The sequence below is a fragment of the Macrosteles quadrilineatus genome, unplaced genomic scaffold (assembly GCF_028750875.1).
Source record: "Macrosteles quadrilineatus isolate MER2022 unplaced genomic scaffold, UCM_ALF_1.0 Scaffold_3__2_contigs__length_128488019, whole genome shotgun sequence".
NCBI lineage: Eukaryota > Metazoa > Arthropoda > Insecta > Hemiptera > Cicadellidae > Macrosteles > Macrosteles quadrilineatus.
Window position 1 is genome coordinate 38,151,158 of NW_026542596.1, and position 24,657 is coordinate 38,175,814.

General features: G+C 36.4%; 1 protein-coding gene across 1 annotated transcript in view; it reads left to right on the plus strand.

The window, feature by feature from the left end:
• Positions 1-18,608: 18,608 nt before the first annotated feature.
• The window catches only part of LOC128988860 (eukaryotic translation initiation factor 4 gamma 2-like), a 30,248-nt gene continuing 24,199 nt past the window's right edge, over positions 18,609-24,657 (plus strand). Inside the window, exons 1-2 of the mRNA XM_054410579.1 lie at positions 18,609-18,761; positions 22,062-22,182. Coding sequence (XP_054266554.1) covers positions 18,731-18,761; positions 22,062-22,182 — 152 coding nt within the window. The 5' untranslated portion in view covers positions 18,609-18,730. The remainder of the gene's footprint in view (positions 18,762-22,061; positions 22,183-24,657) is intronic.

Sequence of the window (24,657 nt, forward strand, 5' to 3'; positions counted from 1 at the left end):
CTTGGCAAATATATTCATTTTTTACTAAGCAATAATTATTTTACTTAAAACACACACTTTATTAGTTTCCTTGTAGCAGCAAACCTAGGTACTCTTTAAACCTAATGTTATTTAAATAGATCGATTGAAAATCAATTCAGCCAAATGGAAATTCGCTTAGACGGCAGGTTTGCTGCGGCGGGGGTATTTTATAATAGTATAGATGTACCTAAAATATACTGGGCCACTTTTGTAAGAAGGTAAATATTAACTAAAAAATTTAAGCAAACTTATCTGGGAATGTAAAATTAAGTGAATTATAATCAGGAATAACAAGTTTTACCACAAAATCAAGTGGGATCGAATATGAAACCATAAAACATCATCAAAATGGTACAATACACTTTTTCATAAACGCAAATTATTATGCCATATTTACAAACAACATCAGGTACAGTTTTTGTGTAGGTTTATATTCAGAACAATACTACTGTGCGACGGTCGTATGCAAGATACACACACGCATTAGATGATTGTCTCTTGCGTTTTAATATTTAAAACTTACCTTTCCCCTTACTAAACTGTGAATTTCGTTTAACTTATTTTTGGCGTGTGTAATATCCTTTCAAATAAGTCAAGGTTTTTCATAAAGATGAAAATAGTCTTTGATACACGAGTAAAGTGCTTTTTCTTCTATCTCGTCGTATTCAGGGGGTGGACGTTGTGACGTCAAAAACTCATCTCCGCAGCAACCGTTCACCCTCCGTGTGTCACCAGTCGTCATGGTGAACTTTTGCCTACGTTTGGAGAAAGTATAATAACATCATACGATAACTATGCAACAGTGCATATCAGCTGATCGGCAATGAAGTAAAGAACACAGGGATACCAACATGAGCTCGTCTTGTCGGTGTATCACAGTACTTGTACTTGTAATTTGAGTTGCGTTAAAACACATTGTATTATCTCGTCAGAGCTTCTCACCAATGTGGCCGTATCACTTTTGTTCCGCTGTTTAAGGCTAATTTCTTCACTTTAGTTCCCGGGGTGAGCAGGTATATAGATTTCGACACCAGTCGAAGCGTCGCTTTTGTTCCGTGGACACCTCTCTTATTCCGCGAGAGAGAGAGACCTGTACTCTTCCTCCCCCAAATCCTCTCTTTCGCCTTCCTCCTAATTCTTTCTTTCATACGGGCTTTAAAACTCCTGAAATTATCATTTTCTCCTTAATAATAATTTAAATATTAATAATATCAATGAGAGCGAAAGAGAGGATTTGTGGGAGGGAGAGTGCAGCCCTCTCTCTCGCGGAACAAGAGTGATGTCCGCGGAACAAAAGCGATGTTTCGACCGGCCCCAAAATCTACCTGCTGACCCCCGGAACTAAAATGCAATGAAGAAATTAGCCTTCGACCACGACACACGCACCAATGCACGGGATGATTGGGATTTTCTCGTAAAATTTGAGATACATGTTTTATTGACTACACGGTATGTCATAACTCAATGTACCCATAGCGTTTTGTATCTACATCAAATTCTATTCGTCTATTTCCAACCACTTTCTAAAATCTACGGTAATTTGATACCAAATTTCAATCACGGTCAAAGTTTACATATTTTTATTTGCGACGATAAAATCTGTGAACGTTAGCAAAATTGACCGATTTGCATGAAATTTAGTATAATACTAACATACATTTTAAAGATGAACCACACTATCGCATTATTTTAGTTGTATGATGATTCTTTTGGCTGGGGCAACAACAATTATAGAGAACAGTACTACACAGGACCGACGCCCACACCGGTTTTAACAATACCCAGTAGAACACGAACCAAACCCTAGGCTGTAATAATATCGTAAGATTTCAGTCCAGGGAGCCGAAACCCCACCCGAGGCTGTTGTAGGACCAGGTCCTCTCCAGCCGTGAAAAATCACTGTACAGTAATTGTTTTCGTGGATGTGTCGGGATTTGATACCGTCCCTACGGCAACGAAGTCCGGGACGCTAAACACTAGGCTAGCAGCAACACACCTCAATAGGCTGTCTAGAACTATACTGAACCACTGGTGACTGCTATGTTATCACGACCCCACTATAGACAGGAAGCACCTTGACTGTGACGCGCCGTGTATATATCAAGCCACCAGACGCTGGCATTGGTTGCGACACTTCCTTGCTTCTTATCCGTCACCGACCCACCTCACCAACAGTTATGCTTGGTCTGGTCCCAACACGTACACAATCCATGGCGGTTTTTGATTGTTAGTCTACAAAGATTATTTATTATTCTATCAGAATACTTTGTATTGAGATGAACAAACGTTAATTTAAGCCTCACTCCAGAACTAAACTGATTAGTTTTTTAGGTTGCTATCAAGTTATTTACTTGATCAGACCTTTGACTAGAGTTAGACAATCTTTATGTTATAGTTATCGCCAGTTTTCAAAATGAATGTAATTGACGCGAGACACCGACAAATTTGCGCTATAGTAAATCACCGATTTCTTATGAATATGCGAGTTTTTCAACCAATTTTAACTAATAAATAGGACTACTCATTGTAAGCTATTTGCACATGTTATGCCACATCAACTAATTCAGTAACAAAAAATATGGACGAAAATTGAATTTTAGACACTAGCGCAATCTATGACTTGCTTACAGAATTAATTATTGAAAAGAATTGGCGACAACTGATCTATATAGATGGAATGGCTACTTCAATGGATAACAGAAGCTCCAAAAGTCAAGCGATTAAACATAATTAACATTGGAGATTTTTGATAAGTGTAAATATATATTCTTAACATTCTGGACTAAATTGTGACCCAGTAATAATTTCGTAGTACAAATATAACTCAATTCAATACAAACAGGTCCAATTACTGTACAGCAGAACCCCCCCCCCCCCCCCCAATAAGACTCTTATGTGGATTATTAAATAAGACTTTTTATCAAAGGTGATTTCTTATTTTAAGTCGAGGTTTGCAATAACATAAGATTAGTGGTAAAATAAATGCAAGTGGATAAAAAACACTTGTTATCAAGGGTGACTTTTATCGACCTTCTTGTTATCAAGGTCCTTTTTATTGAGGCCTTGATGGTCTTGTTATTGATGCTCCACTGTGTATATATTATCTATATTTATATAATAGTTAACAATCAAAGCGTACAAATTAAACAAAGTAAACAAAAGGTTTCCCTACAATACTAACGATCATACAAATGTTTGAATTGAAATTATTCGATCGTCATACCAGTATGCTCTATAAAACTTGGAAACCTTCATTTGAAAAGCATCTGAAGCGCTTAATATTTAACCGTCAACTTGATAGATAAGCCGGACACTACAGGGTAAAACCATTAGTGCAAACAATAAATATCATAGAGTGTGAGGCGCTGAGGCGACAGACTTTGACCTGGTTTTGCACATAACCTAGTTAGCTGATGTGACGCTAGCAACAAGTACTCTAACGTTATCTGGATCACTCAAAGTGCAAAACAATCTAATAATTAGTCAATTAAAACTGCAGATTTTGCAACAGTGTATTTGAATACTTATCAAATCGGCGTCTACTACGCCACAACCTTGGATATTTTGAGTTTTGTGAAATGCGATTTTCTTCGTGTGTAGTTTTGATATTTTCTTTTTGTGTTTAAGATTTTAATTCAATTTTGTTTATACTGTAGTTTATGTTTTGGTACCGGTACAGAGGTTTTGATGTAAAATGTGACTTCAGTGAGAAAATTAATTGGTTACAAGAAAAGTACGTATAATTTCTGGACCCGTTTCGTCGTTTTCCTCCCTCTCACCTTCCGCGATATGGATGAATAATAATATGTAAAATTAGGTACACATACCATTTTTGGTTATTTTTTATATTCTCAATTACAAAAAATTATTCTGTGGCGGTCCACAGAATTTGCATTTTATGAATTAACGGTATGAATAAGACTGCGTTTTGTTGCAAAACTACCCCTACTCAAGGTTGGGGCCGCAGGTTAATTATATGATTTAACCGGCATCTTGAATCCTGGGTTTTCGCTATCTCATTCAATTAGATCAGCAATTTAAAAGCTTATCAAAACAGAAGAATTTTGACACAACAATTAGAACAAACGGTGTTTTTGTGTTCTAGAAACAATAAGAAATACAGCTGCTTCTGCATTTGTAAACGACAAGTGTTCCAACAACACAATTAGGCCTACCCGTCACTTCATACTTTCTGGCCTACTACTAATGTGCTCTCTCCCATGTGTACTAAACCACCACAGACAACATAATACTTTAATGGAAAACATACTACTACAGTAGAAACTTGATAACAAGACTCTCATAGGGATTATAAAATTAGTCTCAAGTCTGGTTATCAAGGTTGACTTCTTATTGAGGTTTGCAATAACATGTGTTTAGAGGTAAAATAGATTTAAGGGGATTTGAAAAATACACTTGTTGTCAAGAGTGACTTGTTATCGAGGGTCTTCTTATCGAGGTTCCACTGTATAGGATGCTAAGTTGTACCATTGACTATTGGATACAGAAGAAGACATCCCCTCTATATGGATCAGCTGTCGCCAATTTTTTACTAAAAATAAAAAAGAACGTAGTTGTGTGAGCCAGCCACAGATTGCGCTAGTGTCTACACATTAAGTTGTGCCTATTTTCCTATTTAGTATGTTTTCTGTGGTACTACTGTGCAAAATTACCTTCTTCGTATATTCTATTCAATCCGTAAACCAGTGGCAAATTCCCAATACGCTATCTTCGCTGGATTTGCGTCGAACGTTAAAATAGTCGAGGTCAAACGCCGCAAGGTCCGAGATTTGAAAATAGATCGTTTGTCGGTTCATCTACCTACTCGTACTTCCTGGTCTTGGTGCTAAATGTCGCATGGACTAGTGCGGCGTGTGGAACCGATGCAATGCTAACAATAGACTGCATGTGCAGAGTGCATGGTCAAGCGCTGCGCAATGTCCTAGTGGACGTATACTTCACTCAAACAGTTATGAGTGGCCCAGACTGCGAACAAATACAGTGTATTGGAATCTGTAAAAATGGTTTAGTCACTGCTGCTAAACAGTATTCATATAAAATAATAGTTTTGCTTTTATTTTAAGATTATTTTATAATTTTAGCCAAACTTATTAAAAAACGGCTACTTTAAGAGCGGATTTGTGAGTCTAAAAGAATCTGTCTGTTAATTATATACGCGGCTTATGCTACTACGTCTCATGCAGATATGTGTCTTCAAGCACGCTAAAAATCGTCCTGCTCCAGCATGTATACAGTGTTGATTTGTTCTGGTAACGGCCTGGGTTTCTACGAATGGGTTGAAACCCCCGACTCTCGAAATGTGTTCGCAATCGGGAAAACGGACCCATCCCACAGACCCCCACGTAAACCACGCATGTTCACAGTCAGGAGGACACGGCATTCGGAAAATGCCTGTTCGACCTTCATAAAACTACATTTTGATGGACCGAAACTGGTCCAGTTAAGTTTTGGGCGATATGCTTTAGGTCTACTGTTGGATAACGGATGTAAATTTTAGACAGATTTTTTTTACGGGAAACTGTAGCAATTGAATTATTAAATTAACAATTATTAACTAATAATGCACTTGCCCCCTTCATATCATTTAGCACGACAGCAATGAGTTAAATGTAGTGAAATAATTTAGCCAGTGGCTGGTCTTAACCTTATCCAAGGGGGCTACCAGGGGGTTCGAAATCCTGTAAGAAAGGACCGTATTAGGGGTCTTACTCGAGACAATTTTGGTATTTTTAAGGTAGAAAGTATTTTAACATTTATTTTACATCGTCCGATAGCCCCCACCCCCTTTATAACCGCTACTGATTTTAGTTTTATGTCGTCTCGGGTTCAAATCCTGCCAATCACCAATAAATCCAAGAGATAACGCCGCAACGCCAAGGCCTGGCCTATGGCTTTGTGAAAAAGAAACACAAGCCCGGACTAGAGCCTGCGTCCTAGGACAGAAAATGCTTTAACGTAGTTTTTCTTTTACTATATTTTTATTTTACACTCTTTATACACAATCATTACTTTCACGCTCATTATTTTTCATGTAAAATATTTATTTGACTGTACAAGGACGTTTGAGTCACAGCGAATTGAATCGTCATCGTATTAATGGCAAATTGCTAACTTTAACGATCAGTTGTGAAAGTAAGTTACGTAGATATTTCCTTTATGTGCCTCGTCAGCTGTGACGTCACAGTTCCAATGACTACTGAGCTCTAATTAGTTCTTTGGTCTTTGACGGTCCCCTCTCAAAATAAAGCAGCAAGTTTTAATGTTCACAATTTTACATTGGTCGGTGTGTTTTCTTAATGTTAAAACTAATAGAAAATTAGTAATGAAAAGTAATAGTTTAGTTTGCCACGGAGGTTTCAGCCATCTTAGCCCAATTTAATTTGTGTGTATTGTTTACGCCACACAAGGTCATAAATTGTTGGTGGGTTGGTTTTAGATGTTATTCAAGAGATAAGATAAACTTTAGATTTATGTTTCAAGTTTCATTTTCTAAACGTATATTTTTTTAAAAGGTAATAAATATATGTTTGACGAATAAATAACTTCTAACTGATTCAACTCGATTATTAGCCTTTATGTGAAGGGTGGTTTTTGCATTTCCTATTGACCTTCGGCAAAATTAGTTCGTGTATCTGATCGCATACAAAAGGAAATATTAAAAACCCCCAACAACAAAAACAGTTATTCTGCGTCAAGTTAGTAAAACGTACTCCCTAAAACTTAAGAAACAATAATCCATGGGCATTTTAATACTAAACAATTCCCAAAATCGAAAAAAGTTATTTACTACAGTACGTAATTGATGTAAAATCAGTAAACATCCTCCAAGTAAAAAAAAACTCCATAAAAAATAAACCGACTCCAATAAAAAATATACAATATACTGAGTATACTGTGATAAATAGACAATTATCAAATGTAAAACGGTATGACAAAACATTAAGGTAATATTAGAAAATATCCCAAAATTTACAAAAAAAATCAATATGCCTATACAAAAATCATAAAAAATAAATTAAAACCCCTCAAATGCATAGAAAGCACGACGTTAATTAAAAAAAGTGTCTAGACTGTAGCAACTTTCAACTAACTCATGGATAATATAATCATGTCATAAAATTTTTCCTACTACTAAAATGTCAGCAGGACATAACGGGGGCCATACGTAACAAGGGGGGGGGGGGCACGTGTACTTGCGTATGCTGACGTCATCGAGGGGAAGAGCAACACATGCTACCCCTCCCTTACTTCCTTCCATGCTTGTTTTTATTTTTCCTTCCAGTTGCCAGTTGATTTCGTCTCCGATTCGCAAGTTTCCTCCCGTTTCCACTGTTCCACCTTTTCCCCCTTCCACTCCGCCTAGTGGACTCAGATGTAGTGTGAACTCAATTGGATGTACATTTAATGAAGCAGTTTTGGGCTTTTGACCAAGGTATCATTAGGACTCGGTCCTTACCCGGTGAATACATGTTTACATTGGTAGAGGTTGGGGTTGGTTCTAAAAGGGTCGTTTTGCTGACATTTGATCTTTTTTAATTGCAAATTATTAGTACTGAATATGTTACAGTGAGCTGTATTATGTTGGCCTATAAATTATTTTTTTCTCTTTGTTTTGATAATTCAATTAAAATTGATTTGGTGACATTGTAAGAGGTTTTCCTGTACCACCGATACTTCTTTATGCTGTTTAAAAATCATGTTTGTTAACAACCGAAATTGTGTTAAATAAATAAAACAATTCCTGTTGCCTTAATTTGTTTTATTGGTTCAACGATTGGATATCATAAGAAAATCTCTGCGACTCGAGAATATTTTCTAATGTGCCTTTTAAAATTAAACTGTTAATGTGTATGGTTTGAATGGATCACGTGAACATAATTGTTCTCACGTTGTTAGCATCTGAGAGTGTTAATTGGTCGGAAGATTCCCACATTAATGGGCGAAGCTGACTGCCACCTTGGAATCAATATTTACACCTCCTGGAATCGATTTTAAGAATGAATTATTCCGTGGTCTAAAAATTATATGTTGAATCCGAATAAAAATTGCTTCCTCTGTGTCAGTTTGTCTAAACGATAATAACACGTGATTTTTATTTGTTCATTTTGTAAGTAAAAGGCTGCTGTTTCCCATATGATAAGTGGGATGGATCTTCGTCTGATATTTGTAGGCTATGCTATTATGTTTACAGCGACACCTTACTAAGAACGTCGATAACACACTTAATTGCTTCTTTATACATGCACTTTTACAATAGAACCTTGGTGACAAGTCTATCAAGGGGATTATTAAATATGACTTGTTATCAAGGTAGAACTCTAATCGAGGTTTGAAATGACATGTGATGTGTACTGAATACATATACTCGTATTTCGCTTCATTTTCGTGCTATCGGAAAATTCGTTTAGTCTACATTGAGACTTTTTATTATATACAAAATGTTATTCTCTTTAACTGTGTTGAGTTCATCTACAATATCATCACTAAATCGACTTTTAAGGTTTACGAGGCTGGTAACAATATGAAATACTAAAGACATTTCCAAAATAATGTCTCATATTGTTACTAAATAGAAAACTGCGATTAGACTTAGATAAACGATAGCAAAATCTATCTAGGAAAAAACCTATAGATTTTCTGACTCTGGCAATGCTAGTTAAATATTTACGTTAGAAAGAAAATTATCATTATCAATTGGGAAGGGACGCCAACTGGGTGCATATTTTAACTCAAATATTAGTGAATGCCGGTATTACAATGTCATAGTTCTATGACATATACCAATTAGACCAACTATTATAATAGTCCAACTATGATATATGTATATGATAATAGATAGCCTATAATGCCATAGAACTATGATAGTGTAATACTGGCCGAAGGACGAAACGGCACACGGAAGATTTCTCAGGTGCCGTTTGACGTCACTACTGCTGACGTCACTTTGAGGGAACACCAATACCGCAACGATACGGTTTCAGCCATCGGCATCGGTGGTGCAGTTAGTCCAGGAGCTGAGGGGGTTTGAGCATGCATGAAAGTAGTACGCAATGTTATTGCTGATTATTGTAATATGGACTGTGGTGATCAAAATTACGTATGTCGCCTATTTCAAAATTGGTCGATAAGGTGGGGGGAGGGGGGCAAAGATGGCGGAACGCGCTATGCATCGAGACGACTTTAGCTCGAGAACGGTACGAGATAGGACATCGGTTAAAACGTAGTTTTAATTCAAAAAATATTACCAATAGAAAAGGTCATTGGGTAAAAAGTTGTATCTTAACTAATAAAAAAGTTATAACAATAATAAATTTAACAAAATCTACATCGGACAGCTATTTTTTTCGAAAATTGTATGGATTGTTGATAAATAATAGTGTAATTCCTTAATTACTCGGCTATATATTAACTAGATGCATTTTCTTATAAGAAAAAAATATATTATTACGAATACATATGGTTTAAAATGTAAAACACGGCCTCCAAACTAAATATAATACTTGGGGTTTCGCCGCAATCAAATGCATAATACGGACTACCACTACAAATCCAATTTTAATTATTATAAAGTTGTAGGTTACTATAATATGATTATGTATCAGATTCTTATTCAGTTATGCCAGTTATTCAGTTCTTATTAACAGTTGTGCCGAGCACTGCGCAGCAATTATGACGCAACCTATCGGATGAACCCCAAGGCGTTTGGAGGCCGTGTTTTACATTTTAAACCAAATGTATTCGTAATAATATATTTTTTCTTATAAGAAAATGCATCTAGTTAATATATAGCCGAGTAATTAAGGAATTACACTATTATTTATCAACAATCCATACGATTTTAGAAAGAAATAGCTGTGCGATGTAGATTTTGTTAAACTTATTATTGTTATAACATTTTTATTAGTTAAGATACAACTTTTTACCCAATGACCTTTTCTATTGGTAATATTTTTTGGATTAAAACTACGTTTTAACCGATGTCCTATCTCGTACCGTTCTCGAGCTACAGTCGTCTCGATGCATAGCGCGTTCCGCCATCTTTGCCCCCCTCCCCCCAAGTTCTCGACCACCAGCAAGGATATTTGATATTACTTCTTTGCGACACTCACAAATTAATTCTACTTTCGGTTAAAAAACTACACGAAAAGTCCATTTTTACATATTTTATACAATAACTTGTTTATTTATAGAGATACGACCTCGGACCCAATAACCATTATTGTTATCCACATTTTTAGAATTCCAACGACGTTTTAACCGATGTTCTATCTTTTACTGTTTTCGAACTATCAGCGTTTTAACGCATAGCGCAAACCGCCATGTTTGCCCCCTCCCCCCCCCCACCTTATCGACCACTTTTGAAATAGGCGACATACGTAATTTTGATCACCAGTCCATATTACAATAATCAGCAATAACATTGCGTACTACTTTCATGCATGCTCAAACCCCCTCAGCTCCTGGACTAAGTGGATAGCGTTGCGGGTTAATGATCCGAATGATCCGGGTTCGAATCCCACCGGCGGCACTAACTTTTTTCAACAATTTTTTCATATCAGCAAGTTTGGTTGGTTTGGTTAGGTTATGACAGTTTAATTTTATAATTAAAAGATTATAAAATTGAATTTTAGACAATTATAATTTTATTTTATGAACAAAACTATTTTTTAGATTAGTAAACCTTTATTTGATTTTTCCATTATCAGCACGTTTGGTTAGTTTGGTTAGGTTATGAGAGTTTAATTTAATTATAGAAAATTATAAAATTGTCTGTTTCTTCAGACGCAGCAGTTAGTGACGTCAGCAGTTAGTGACGTCAAACAAACGGCACCTTAGAAATCTTCCGTGTGCCCCACCGGGCCGAAGGATGAGTGTACAATGTTGTGATATGATCTGTTACTAAGATCAGCTGTTTCATCAGTCAGGATCATTGCAGTTTCGAACCAAACCAATCAAAAAGCTTCTGACTTTTTCTCTGGATCGATCCGGTGACCTTTTGATTCCTTGGCGAGCTTTGCAATTGCTCGATTTCGAGCAACGTGTTTACTAGTGTTAAGTAAATATCAAACCAAATTTGATACTAAACTGTTTTAAGAAGACTGATACAGACTGTATGAAGATGGTAGTGGTGATCGATTTCGATTGGACAGATCATCAGACCCATTTATATATTTACCATCTTTTTAAAAGAGTATAAATGTAAATATCCGTTAAGTGATAGTAGATGTGTTTTTATTTACTTTCCATAAAATTAATAACACGTAATACGCTGATTAACAAGTTATTTAGAAAGCAAATGCGTAATTTTCAAATGACAGATTATCAAGGTTATAAATCACGATCACCTGGTGGAGTTACGTAATCACGTTGTACAGAGGTTGTGGTCGAGCCAAGTGACGTCACGTGTATATCCGTCCCGGGCGTCCACCTCACCCAGAGTGTACACGACGACCATCGTTGAAATCGTTGGTAAATGTAGGAAATTGGCCTACCTCTAGCGTATTGGATAATTTCATACGTGTAAAAATCGTTATAGTCCTTGCTCTGTTTCATAATTGTACAACAAAGGTATTTTACAGTGATTCGGTACGATAAATTGATTTTTGGATACCGATGCAGACCATCATCATTGGCTTTTACCTTTGTTAGATCAAGTCATCTTATCCCCGTGTTTTCGCCCGTTTAGAATCTAATTGACGTAAAGTAGTTGAATTGAGCAAGTTTGAGCTGTTGTAAATTACAGTACTGATTTCTGTTGAATATTAGCCCATAAAAAATGTTCTTGAAATATAACGCTACTAAATTATTTTAATTTTCGTCAAGAATTCTAGTTTTAACTGTTCAAGATTGAGTTCTTATCTTGTTTCTGTTGGCATATATATATATATATATATATATGTACAGTGTTAGCTGTATCGTGCTCACTGTAGATTCCAGAAGTTGTACGCTCATAAATGAAACAGCGTTGCAAAAACGTCGATTAGGATGAATATTTTACTATTGGTAGTCACTTGACGATCGCCGGGTCGGTTACGAATATCAACTGGGGTTTCATTGTTGCGCCACAGTTGTCATAGTCCACCGTGTCAGTTTATGTTTTTGTTATTAACATTTACGTAATCGTTCAATTGAAACATATTATTACATCCTAAGACGTACGGTTATTTGAAGAAACGGTGTCTCAGACTATTATGCTTTGTGCTAGGATCACACGTTGCCCTAGAGATAATTTTAGGACAGGTTAAATATAAAATGGAGAGAAACAGTTGTTTTGCGTTGGACACATTCATCCATGGTCTCCACTTAATACAAGGCCGCGGCAACTTTGCAGTTCCGGCCTACCACAGCTGTTACACTACTTCACAATACTGTAGTTTCAATGGTACTCCGCAAAGTTGTACACGTTTGTAATTACAATGGCAATAGGCCGGCCGGTGCGACGTTGCCATACACCAACGCCGCGATTCATCTCATCATCAACATTATCATGCATATTTTGTTTGATAAGTGATGACAATTAAACTGTATGAAAGTCATAAATACTCTATACAATTGTACGAGCAAAAACAGTGTAATAAATTTCAACAATCGGATAATTTTATTTTGCAATCGATTACGTCAAATAAGTATGACCGTTGTGGTACGACACCGCTAAAATACCCACATTTCAAGTGGTTAGTAAATTTCTATACGGAATCCTATAACATAAAAAATAGCCTCCATTTATACATTGTAGATATTTAAATCGATAAATGAGGCGAAATTGTAGATATTCGTTTTGTTGACAGAGTAGAAAATAAATCACAAGTGAAATAAAATAAACTTTATTTAAACTAGCTGTTACCCACGGGTTTCACCCCGTTTGACTTCATAAGTTAGTGTTAATAAAACTATTGATTGGTTAAGTTAAGCTGAAATAAATAAACAGAATACAGTAATACAAACAAATAATCACACCTGATTTTAATAAAGTAATAAATTGAAAGGATAAACAAATAAATAAGTTCAACTGAGGTATTAATAGCATTAGGTATATGGAAAGTTCACACCTTTAGAAAGGAATTACGACCTTAAAGGGCAATTTATGAAATAATGGGTAGTTCTGTGCAAGGTTTCTCGTCATGACGAACATTTTAAGTGTATGTATGGTTTATGGGGGTGTGACTTTTAGTTTTCTCAAAAGTTCATGGGTACGTTGGGATTTATGAATGAAATAAATTTACAAAAAGTTTTGCAGATTGTGAAATCATGACCAAGAATGGAAACAAAGATGTGTTTTTCTATTGGGTATGAGTGCTAGAATCTTCGTAGTTTTCAACGTACTGTACTCTCATCATCTTCAGGACTATTTTGTCGTAGACACGCGGACTTAGGTTCGAACATGGTACATTTTGTCCCGCTGCGTAGGTTTTAATCACATTACGGGCTACTTTGTGTACAATTGTAATGTGTAGGCAGTTTTGGAAAGACTCCCCTCCCCTCCCCCATCAACACACTGCCATATGTATTGCGATGACGTTTGCACGTCGTCCGCAGACGCAGACATGTATCCGCTACAATGCGTCTATACGGTACTGAAAATGTTGGACGCGTTTTGCTGTCTGTTTCCAGCAGGTTTAATTCAGGTTTTTGACGAATACTTAGTTTCTTCCGCGACATTACTTCTTAAATAGACATTTCCCTTTATAGGTTAACCGTCCTTATAGACATTATAAAGCATGTGTTTCTATCCGTAAAAAGCTAAAGATTTTACAACAAACACTACTATCATTGACTTTATACACTATTAAAGTCTACTTGTGGTACCCAAAGTCTATAAACGAGGTATTAAATGACTGAAATAACAAGAAAAGAGTGGTAAACAAAACACGACTCTACAGTGCACCGGACAGAACTAACAATAACATTGCCATCAGCTGTTCCATAAATATGATTAATCTACCAAGGGAAGAAGGGAGTATATTGTATCTATGGTTTAACTATACAAACGGAGTACTGTACTCTTTTTGTCATGGTATTCACTATTGAGTGTTATGGATAACTTGAGGATTTTCTTTCACCACTGCAACACTCACGCAATATTTTCAAACTGTTTTCCCGCCATGACGGGCGGAAGTAGTGGCGACGGCAGAGCAGTTTCCGGTTATCAGGCGGGGTGACTGATTATTCTTATCACCTCCACGTGTTACACAAGTGTTATGGTAGCCGCTGTTTCATGGTAAATCATATGTGAGCAGATTGCACATTGACCTTGGTCGCTATTCTGATACGTAATGCTAATGCAACACTGTACTGTAATACTATGTTGATGTTTATTTCCAAATAATCTTTGTTTAGGTAGACAATTGACGTGTATTTAGATAGACTAAGCTTATTTACAGTGGAAAATTGTATAATAATTGTGTGCATTGTGGGAAATATAATTATTAAAGAAAATTTATTTACAAATACAGTGTAATTTTCAATTCATACGTTTTTGGTTAATATTTTTGTAATTACTCTGTACTCTTCTAAGACACAAATATTTCCTAATGATACAAATTAAGAGATTATACTGTGATTTTTTTTTAGATTTCGGAAATTTTTCACAATTTTTTGGGAGTGATGTTTTTAATTCTAGAAAAGTTACCTATCAAAGGACACAGCGTAACCTTATACGAACATTTTATGAAAAAATCACAAAAACCTTCTTACCGTCCTAGCACCTATTTATCTTTCGAGAACATATTATTATCATGGAAAAGATAGGTCAAGATAGCGAACGTTGGTAGATTCCTCAATATTGACTACCACATGCTACTTTATAACTATGCCATAGGCTACTATATACTCTCTGGTACATAGGCTACCAGGTGACAACAACGATGAGTCATACTGAGTCATGGGGGTGACGTCATCACCTCTCTTTGTCTGAGACTTTTACAGCTTCCACATGCAACCTAAGTGTAGGAATTATCGCCAAATTGCAGCTGAAGTAACATAAAATTACACGATCGCAGATCTTCAATTTGAAAATGTATCTTATCAAATGACACCATTTTTACAAATTGGTGTGACAGTTACACGTTTGATAAACTATACACTCGCGAGGTGCAGATGTGACACAAATTAGTCAGTGTCTGCTAGTAAACCAGTCGCCAGTTTTTTTACGTTTTACAGGCATCTAATTTTTTAAGGCTTCGAACTTTTCACTTTTAGACTTACCGTAATCAATCGCTACTGTGAAACACTATGTGAAACACCAAACTTGTGTTACCGCTCATCGTCGTTACTGATTCCCTTACTTATTCTTAGTTTAGTTGTGTACTAATTAAAACACCCTCACGATTTTCGCATAGTCAATATTTCAAACTAGCCCCCCCCCCCTGAAAACCTTGAAAAGTGCATTTTAGCCTAAAGTGTAACAAATATCGGCTCTAGCAACGAAATTCCTCTTATTTGTTTAACTCCAGTTTCTCTCTTAGTCATTGTTTGCAACAAGTCTATTCCTATAAACTACGCAGTCGATTGTTTAACATGACGAAATCACAGTAAACACGAGTAGAATGGTTCTATTGTCTGTTGTCTGACTGGTGGGAGGTAAACAACAAGTTTATGTTGACGTACGTGACGCATGGTCATCGAGATACAAAAAGAAATGCGTCACAAGACGTTGAAATGGTCCACGTACTGGTCCTTGCTTATCTTTGAACTTTACATGTAGAAATCCAAAAATATATTTTTATCGTTCAAACCTTTGACTATTAATACAACTAGACAATCCATCCCCTTGTAAAGCTGGCGCCAGTTTTAAAATCAAATTCGTCATGGATGATGTGAGCCACCGTGCTGATCTAAATTACTGATTTCTGTCTAATACATGATTTTTTCACAAGTCAAACTGATGGAATAAGAAATAACTTGTTGTGAGCAACTGTTATGACCCTACATCAACTTTCCTATAGTCAATGGTTCAAAGTCATATTTTTAGGTATGCATATTGTAAGATCGTAGAATGCACTTTAAACGTCTGTTCGTCTAAATATAAATTAAAGACATCCAAACTGTAAAGAATACTACGGCACTTTATTCATTGTTATAGTTTGTGTGATCGAACTTGTCTTCTGACTCTCCGTCTACCTGAGGACTGGCATACGATGCCGAGGTAGACCGGAAGGTCAGAATACAGGTTCCATCACACAGACTATAGAGGGTTCGAGTTGGGGTCCTGCCTATGTATTGTGATTGTCTCATCAATACTTCAATAGCAAGTAGCGTGTCATTGACAGTAATCAAAACTCTTTCCCTTTCGCTATTTCGTGGGAAAACACTGTTTCCCCGAGCGTAATTGACCCACTGGCCTCGTTCGGGGATTGGAAAACTACATTTATTAGCTTTTCGTTAGTAGTTGAGCCCATTTTCATTTGTTGGATTCCTCAAATAAAGTTGTTTAATGGAATTATAGTGATCGGCGCTCGTGTATGTTCGTAAAACACCATGTACAGTAGCACTTTGACACATATATTTTAGGTAAATTTAACACAGAAAGTTCATTTTTCATCTTCACGGCATTTTCAATAAAAGTGACGTCACTATTGAAATTTGACCCAAGAAATTAGGGTTCGGTTAGTTTCGGCTAAATTAGGATTCATACCTGTGAGTTTATGTTGGTCAAAGGCGTTAGGCAAGTCTGATGATAGCCTTTGCAATTTTGCTAAGGGTATAGTCTGGAGGGACATACATTCTTGTTAGAATAAAGTACATTTTTGTGTTTCCCTCACTATTGTAAGTAAACCGAATCATTTCGGTTTATTACGTGTATGTATGTACCTTGGGATTTCTTGCACCACCTATTTCACAGTAAGTTTCAATTGTGATCTCTTCTTGAAAATACCCTTTACACCTCCCTACGAAAGGAAGGATTATGCAATCACGATGCGTCAACTAGATTTTAACCCTTCCACTGCCCCATCAGTAGGCCTACCCATTGTCCGGTTTATATTCGTACCTCGGCTATTAAAAGTCTTCCCCGATCGATGGAGCAATTTCGCCACCTGCACAGTCTCTGGCTTGCACGGTGAAACGGCGAAACTACAATACCCCTCTGACAGGGTTTAAAGGGCGATCGAGGGCAAAATGGCGTCCCAACAGCTGATGTCCCAGCATACAATACCATTTCTGTCATGCAGTGTGGAAAACTCTTATTGCTTTTGGTTGCGGATTTTGTTCGCACATTTTTTGGTTTGGCGGTAAAACTCCCCGTTACATGTAGCCTAATGTCCGCTAATTACCATTGTTTGCATAACAGTTTAGCGTAAATTATACAACCTGTCTTTCAGAACTATATAATTTAAAATATAAGCGTGTTGAGAGTAATCAGTTAATTTACGTTTAATATTTATTGTTATTATTACAATTTAGCTTAAAATCGAACTAGCGACCTTCAGATTTGATCATAGGACCGACTATACGTTTGTCGTTTACTATGTGTCTGCGAGCTTTCTGCAATCTGCATTTTGCGTAGGCAAAACCAGGTAAAACGGTAAAACTCAGGTTCAGGTTGACAATTTCACCATAGGTTGAGACCACTGTTTCCGTTGTTCAACGCTACGGTTGGCACTACTACACTTATGTGACGTCATCGTGACGTTTCGTAGCTCGTACCCGTGCCCGCAACCATGTGCTCTCTGGTCTTGTGTGCCAAATCAAACGCCAAATTCTAATTTAATTTGTTTCCTTTGATTTCTTATGACTCCTTCCAATATAATTCCTAATGAAAGAGTTTCAATTTTAAAATGTCCTTGATATTACAGGAAATAATACTAAGTGATTGCGATAAAAAAAATACATGAGTGTTTTTGCAACTACAGTAATGCTATTTGTAACTAATACAAGGGAAATAGATTATCAGGTTTATACGAGTTTAAAAATTTACCAAGCATTAAAATCCCAGCATTACTTTAGTTTTTATTTGTTACAATTTGTAAATCAATACATGAATACGATGTAGTATAGGTACCTAACTTAATGCAGATTTCTCATAATGATTTCCATAATGAATAATGTTGAATTAAATTGACAATAATGTTAATTTTATAGAAACGTGGACGGTTTCATAGAATTTTTGGGATGTGGAGCAGTGACGCGTTTTAAAAATAAACAATGGTTTCCTGGTATTTTCAAATGATCATCGTTAGGAGTAACAAGGGAAAAGACGCTGCGTGGAGACCTTGGCATAAAACATTGAACTTGTTGTTTCGTCTCCTTGAGCCTCGACTTCTATCTTCCATCGCATGTTTGCCTTTGCTTCCAATAAAATTCAAATTACGTTAGGGAAAATCCTGATAAAATTTCAATGCGTTGTCAGATGTTGTAGCACTCTCTGACCCTAGCCCTTCCTTAATTTCTGTTTCTTGACAATTTCAATTACACCTAGCAGGTGGGGTCATTTTCCTTTGTGGATCTCTGGATGAACGTGAACGACCTTGTCCATGGTTCGCGGAGGGTAGTGGGGAGTGGGCAGGGACGGGTCGGAATGTTTGGAGGGGGTGATTCATCTATCCCCCCCACTTTTCTTTTGAATCGCGTCCGTCCGTCCGTGTGTGTGTGGACGTCGGCTAAACAACAAGCTCTTAAACTGTTCGCTTTGACGCACACACCGCCGCACGTTTCACAAACTCTCTCAGTTCAGTTTGTTTAATTTATATTTATGAAATTTCGCGAACCCGGTTATGTTCAAAGTAAGTAGCCAATTTTCAGGTGATCTGATCTGATCATAGCGATGTAATGTGTTTCTTTCCACAGTGGTGTTGGTGTTACGACGTCAGTGATATGAAATTCTCCAGGTTCATCAATAATTATTATGTTCGAGAAAATGTGATTTAGGTTAGTTGTGTCACATGATTACAATGTGAACTTTGTGCACAGTTTTATCTGTAGCAGCCGACGTCATTTTATCGATCAGCGTCTAGAGGTTAGGCGTCTCGTACTCTACCGTCACTACACTTCAAAATGGCGTCTGCTCGTCCCTTCTGCCGTACTGCTGGCCGTCAGTGAAAACTCATCTGTGGTCGCGGTGATAGTGTGAAGTGGATTAAGTTTAATCGTATTTTGTTATTGAACAAAAGTGAAATTTTAATTCTATAATTGAGTTTCATAGTCCCACAATAGGCTCTAGTAAGTGTTTTTCCATGTATGCAGGTTTTTATAGTCCTGTGAGGTGAATGACCTCTATTAGGCTTTCTATGGGAAAATCCCCTTTATCATGGGGAATTTGCATTGTATAAGAGTAGGCCTACCTACCTTTAGAACGTTGTCTTAGGAATCACAAAGGAAAAGATACACTTGCAGGTTGCGACCTAGGCCTACTTAGATTGCTTGCGTCCTGCAGTCATAGGATGAAAAACTGGCTACTAACTTCCTTGCCACGCCATTTATATTTCGTATCTATTTTACTAAAATTGTATAAGTTATATTATATTGTCGAAGTAATATTTCTGTACAGTTTCTTATGTCTATTCTCCTCTCAGCAGTTGGTGCATGTTGTGTAATCAGTGCCTTTGGTGGTGTGCCGACGTCAGTGGCGATTTTCTTTGTTCATACTTAGAACCCTGCTGATGTACTAATGATAATTCATTTTATTTTGCTGGAAATAATAAGTTTTGGTACATCAATTAATTTTAGCATTAGAACGAGTAACTTAACTTAAATTTATCATGATAAAAAAACTTGAACATTATTCTAAAAATATCTTAAGTTATTGCACAATCTTAGGATACTCCAAGCTAACCTCATAATAATATTTTTTTTACTAAATATCAGAAATAAGAAAATCTTTATTGTTTCATATTTATTTACAAGCTTATACACATATGAGTTAAATTAATTAATTGTTATAAACATTGGACTCTGACAAACCCCCATAGACCTAAAGGCGCGTTTACATTCCGAGCTCGCATTCGAGTTAACTTAATGGAATGCGATAAGTTAGGTAGCGAGCGATTTACTATTCCAGTATCGAATGACAGATCAAATTCCAGCAGCGTTTACTTTGTTGTTGTTACTGGAATAATAATAGCAGTCTCGAGTGATGTAGTGTGAAATGAAATAGTGTAACTTAACTTAAGTTACTTATGCTGCCCAAAATATGCTAGAGGAAGAAGTGCTTCGTATCACCCAATTTAGCTTAAGATAGACAAGTATGTAAAACTCGCATTGATAAGCTCAATTTTATAAACACCTATACCTAACTTATTTAAATGTAGGTAATTCAAAATGTAGAAAGGTTGATGATGTAACTTAAACTTACTGGAATCTGACTCGATTCGGCAAAATATAACTGCAAACGCAAAGAAGGTATCGTGGTCGTCAACATTTTCTCTTTAGGCCTAATTTATACTGTTTGATTCAACCATCACATTATATTTTGGTCACCAGTAGCCTACTCGTTGGTTATAGGATAGGCCTACACGAGTCTTGATTGTCACCACTTTTACATTTGGAAATCATACTGGTCATCATGTTTAATTTTCTTTACTGTATTGCAACTAGTTGTTTTGCCTATGCTTCGCCACAGGGCAAGAAAACACAAAAGAGAATATTGTGGTCTCTAAATCTACTGTTAACACCGTTACTTACACTTACAATGGATTAAGTTCCCCTATACATGTACCATACTCAATCGTACTTATTGTTATATTAAGTTACTGTAATGCAAATATCTTGTGTAACTTGTATTTTTGCATTCAACTAGGTGTGGCAGGATGAAAACTACCTAATAATTTTCTCGTAACAAAACAATATGATGTGAATAAAAAAATAACTTACAGGAAAAAGTACAAACAAACAAACTATAAGTAGGAAAAATAAATGTAACAGCCAGGACTTAATTTACTTAATAAAGTGTAAATAAATTCAAGATTCAAGATTTTTTAAATTAAAAAATCCAATCCTTAATTGAGGGGTAGTTTTACATCAAGACCTTTCATTCAACTAGGCCTATGTGGTTGATAGGTGTCCACGGCTTATGGTTTTCTTCATGATCCTTCTTAGCTTAAAATATATGTGACGTGGAAAGCGAAAAGGAACCTCTTGTAGGCGATGCAAAATTTTCAGTACGGCTAATATAAGTAGGTAAGATCGAAAATATCGAAATTCAGGTTTTTATCAATTGTTATACCTTGTTTAACATAGAACAGGACAATATCCGTTAAAATATCGAATTGAAGAATTAAAAGGTCAAAATAAATAATTTTGTTAGCCTCTGCACGGTCTGAGAAAAGTAACCTCTTGTCCTCAATGTTATTTTGCCATAACGGCAAGAGGTCCCATTTCTAATATTCACTTTATAAACAGACTTAGTCCAAAAAATGAATTGTACTGCATTCTAGTAGAAATTAAAGTGAACTACAACAAAGTTCAGTTTGCAGGGAACAAAATATCTCACAAATTTGGCGGTCCTGGCAAGAGGTAGGCTTTCCTTTTTTTATCTTATGGAAAAAAAAACAAAGGGCCGACAAGAAGTCCCTATTCTGAAATGTGATTTATGGCATGCTTTGATAAAACAATTATTTAAATGAAAACCACCGTGAGTTAAGAAAAAAATTGGCATTGCCTCCAAAGAGCCAAAAAAATATCCAAAGAGGATATTATAAGCTTTCTTTTGATACCATTGTTTCTTAAATATGAAAAAAACTGTTTTTATGCATAGGCCTATTTAAAATTTTCAAAATATTTTTCTCAAAATGACCCTTTTATAACAAAATGATATTGAGGCAATTTCAATTTAGTTGTATTAGATAGAGCCAAGTCATCTGTTGACCCTATGTGTTGGCCTAAGGTTCTTTCATACCCATCTTATTATAGGGTACAATTTCTGTAGGCTATCAACAACATTCTTCTGCCCGGGAAACATGTGTCTTCAACCAATTGTTTTATACAACCAATGTATTTTTACTTTTAACTTTTTTGTATTGTTGTATTTCAGGTAACCCATGCATTAGCTTAAGAATTACAAATTACAATTGAATATCTTTTTTCAGCAACCCCCTCCATTACTGAGAAAACCAATATAAAACCAGTTTATTGTGTGGGCGGCGACACACAAGACACAACGGACGGCCCCAGAGGACCGGGGGGTGCTTCTCGTGTCTCGGGAGGAAGGTGAGAGTCTAGAATATAGCATCTCATTAGAACCTAAACTTGTGAGAACATTTTGAAACATTTATTAGCGATACCTTCCATCTCCATTCTTAATTAATACAAGGTTGAGATTTAGGCTATCAGAATGTTTTTGCTGCAACTAACCTTAGTTTTAATTAAAAATGTTCATCGTATATCATTTATACCATATTCAGAGTGATAACTAACTATTATTTGAACTTTTATATTTAAGTCCTTTCTGACAATTTACTTTTTTACATGGCCTATTTACATTGGGTCATCGGGATGGAGCACTTTTAGGGATTCTGACTTATTGCTTAGGCCTACCTACACTATAAAAAGTGTGTAGGGGGAGAGTGGGGAGGGTTGGGACAGAGGGAGGTATGGGACATTCATTTTTAACCTATCTAAGTTGATATCTCTGCTCTCTTTTTTCTACAGCATATATTTCTCTCCATTTTCTTTCTCCTTCTGAAGTTTGGCAGAGCTACCTGACACGGTTCAGTTTTTATAAAAGTTTAACTGATTTTTTGACGAAATCTCTAGTATTTCGACCCAACTTATTGGATGAAAATCTACCAAAATAAAACTGTTGGCAAGTGCAATATTTTTGTTGGATACTTCAATGATTAAGAAAGATTTTGATTGCTTATAAATGAAGCTAACTTTTGAGGTTATGTTTCAGTAATCTCATTTGTTTAACCATGTGCTTGAGGGAGGCATGGGACAGTAATATGAGGGAGGGTTGGGACAGTGTCCTGAAGGGTACTAAACCAGTGGAAGACGCTGAGCTGATCATGATGGCCTTAAAAGCTGTAGACACCACTAAAAAAGTGTTTATTGCAAGAGAAGAAGATGTGTCATTCATTAACACGTAGAGTGCGGCCGTTCCCGATCGGGTACGGCGCTTGGCCCCCGTACGGTGCGTCCGTACCCCATCGGGAACGCTCGGTAATGCCTTTTGTATATCTTCGTTTTTGCTCTAGCGTCGGCCAAAAGCGGACCTATACGACGTTAGCGTGTAGTATTTGACTTGCATTTTGTTGTGGTGTAGGTTGGTAGTAAATTTCCCCGTAAAATCCCCGTCTGGCAATCTCAAAAGTCTTCTTTTTGTCCCGTCTTTTTCCCTCCATTTGGCAATACAATTCCAATGGGACCGGCTACGTTCCAAGCAGTGCTGCTATCTGTGGGTGTTTAGCGAACTACATCGACTCTCGTTGTAAAGCAGGACATCCCCTCACTTTATTTGCCATTCGTCAGACCAAAATTGAAAAGGCCAATCACACGCGGCAATCGGGTTTACTCGACGCTGAGGGCTGCGCCGCACTGGGGATACGCCCGCTATTTGACGTGCCGCAGCGAACGTGTTAATGTTGGGAATGTACTTGGTATTTTACCGTTTCCCGAAGTAACAACGCAAGACGATAGGGTCAGATTTGTTTTTCATAAAAATCAATGTTTTTGAAAAGTAATCAAACTCAGTATGCCTTACTTTATTGTAGCCTATACTACAAGTTCTGTTACCTATTAAGAATGAACTAGTGGTCGTCCTGTGGTCGAAACTCGACCAAAAATAATTAATGTACAGACTTCTCTATTTTCTCCCCGCACTGTAAATAACACATGTGATTTGAATTTCTTCCATTTGTTTTGATTTTCTGTTTACATTTTGTTGTTATTTCGTCACCATCATGGCAACCCATATGCTCCATGTTAATTTTTTGAAGTTTTCAAATTAATTTTTTGTGCTTATTTGTTAGCCTATTTTAATTTTTAGAGGCATTCTGCACATCTACAGGAAAATATCTTTCCAACAGTATGCGTAGATTTTCTCTGCGATGCACACGACCTGAGAAAAAAGGTTTTAAAGAAACATGCTTGCCTATTAATATATAGATAAATGCAGTTGTTTATTTTGAAAAAGCATTCATTCAATATGTCCCAACCCTCCCCAACTGGTGTCCCAAGCCTCCCTCATAGAGGGAGGTTTGGGACACTTTGCACAGTAATAGTATTAAATACTTAACTACAAAATGAATTGAATTTCAACCATCTATACTACTTTATTTTATTACTAAATCAATAATACTTTCATGTCATTTTTGTTTGTTGACCTAACTTAACTAAAAAAAATTAAAAAAATAAATACCGGTAATCAAAAAGTGTCCCCTCCCTCCCCCCTCTCCCTGTGTAGGCCTATATTGTATTTACATTTAGGCTAGTTCGATCTTTGTGTTGATTTCACCTTAATTTTTAGATAGAGATCTCATAAAACTCACCAGTGAGTTTCCATTCTTTATGATTTTCAACTACCTATCTCATGTTAACAATTCATGTTTTTAGATCCTTTAACATATTGTGTTGTCTACAATTAATTGTCAAACAAGGTGTCATTTTGTTCACTTGAATTAGTTTGCAAAACAGCTGATTCCTAAATAGTTATCCAAACAGGTTACTTCTAATTTAATAAACAGC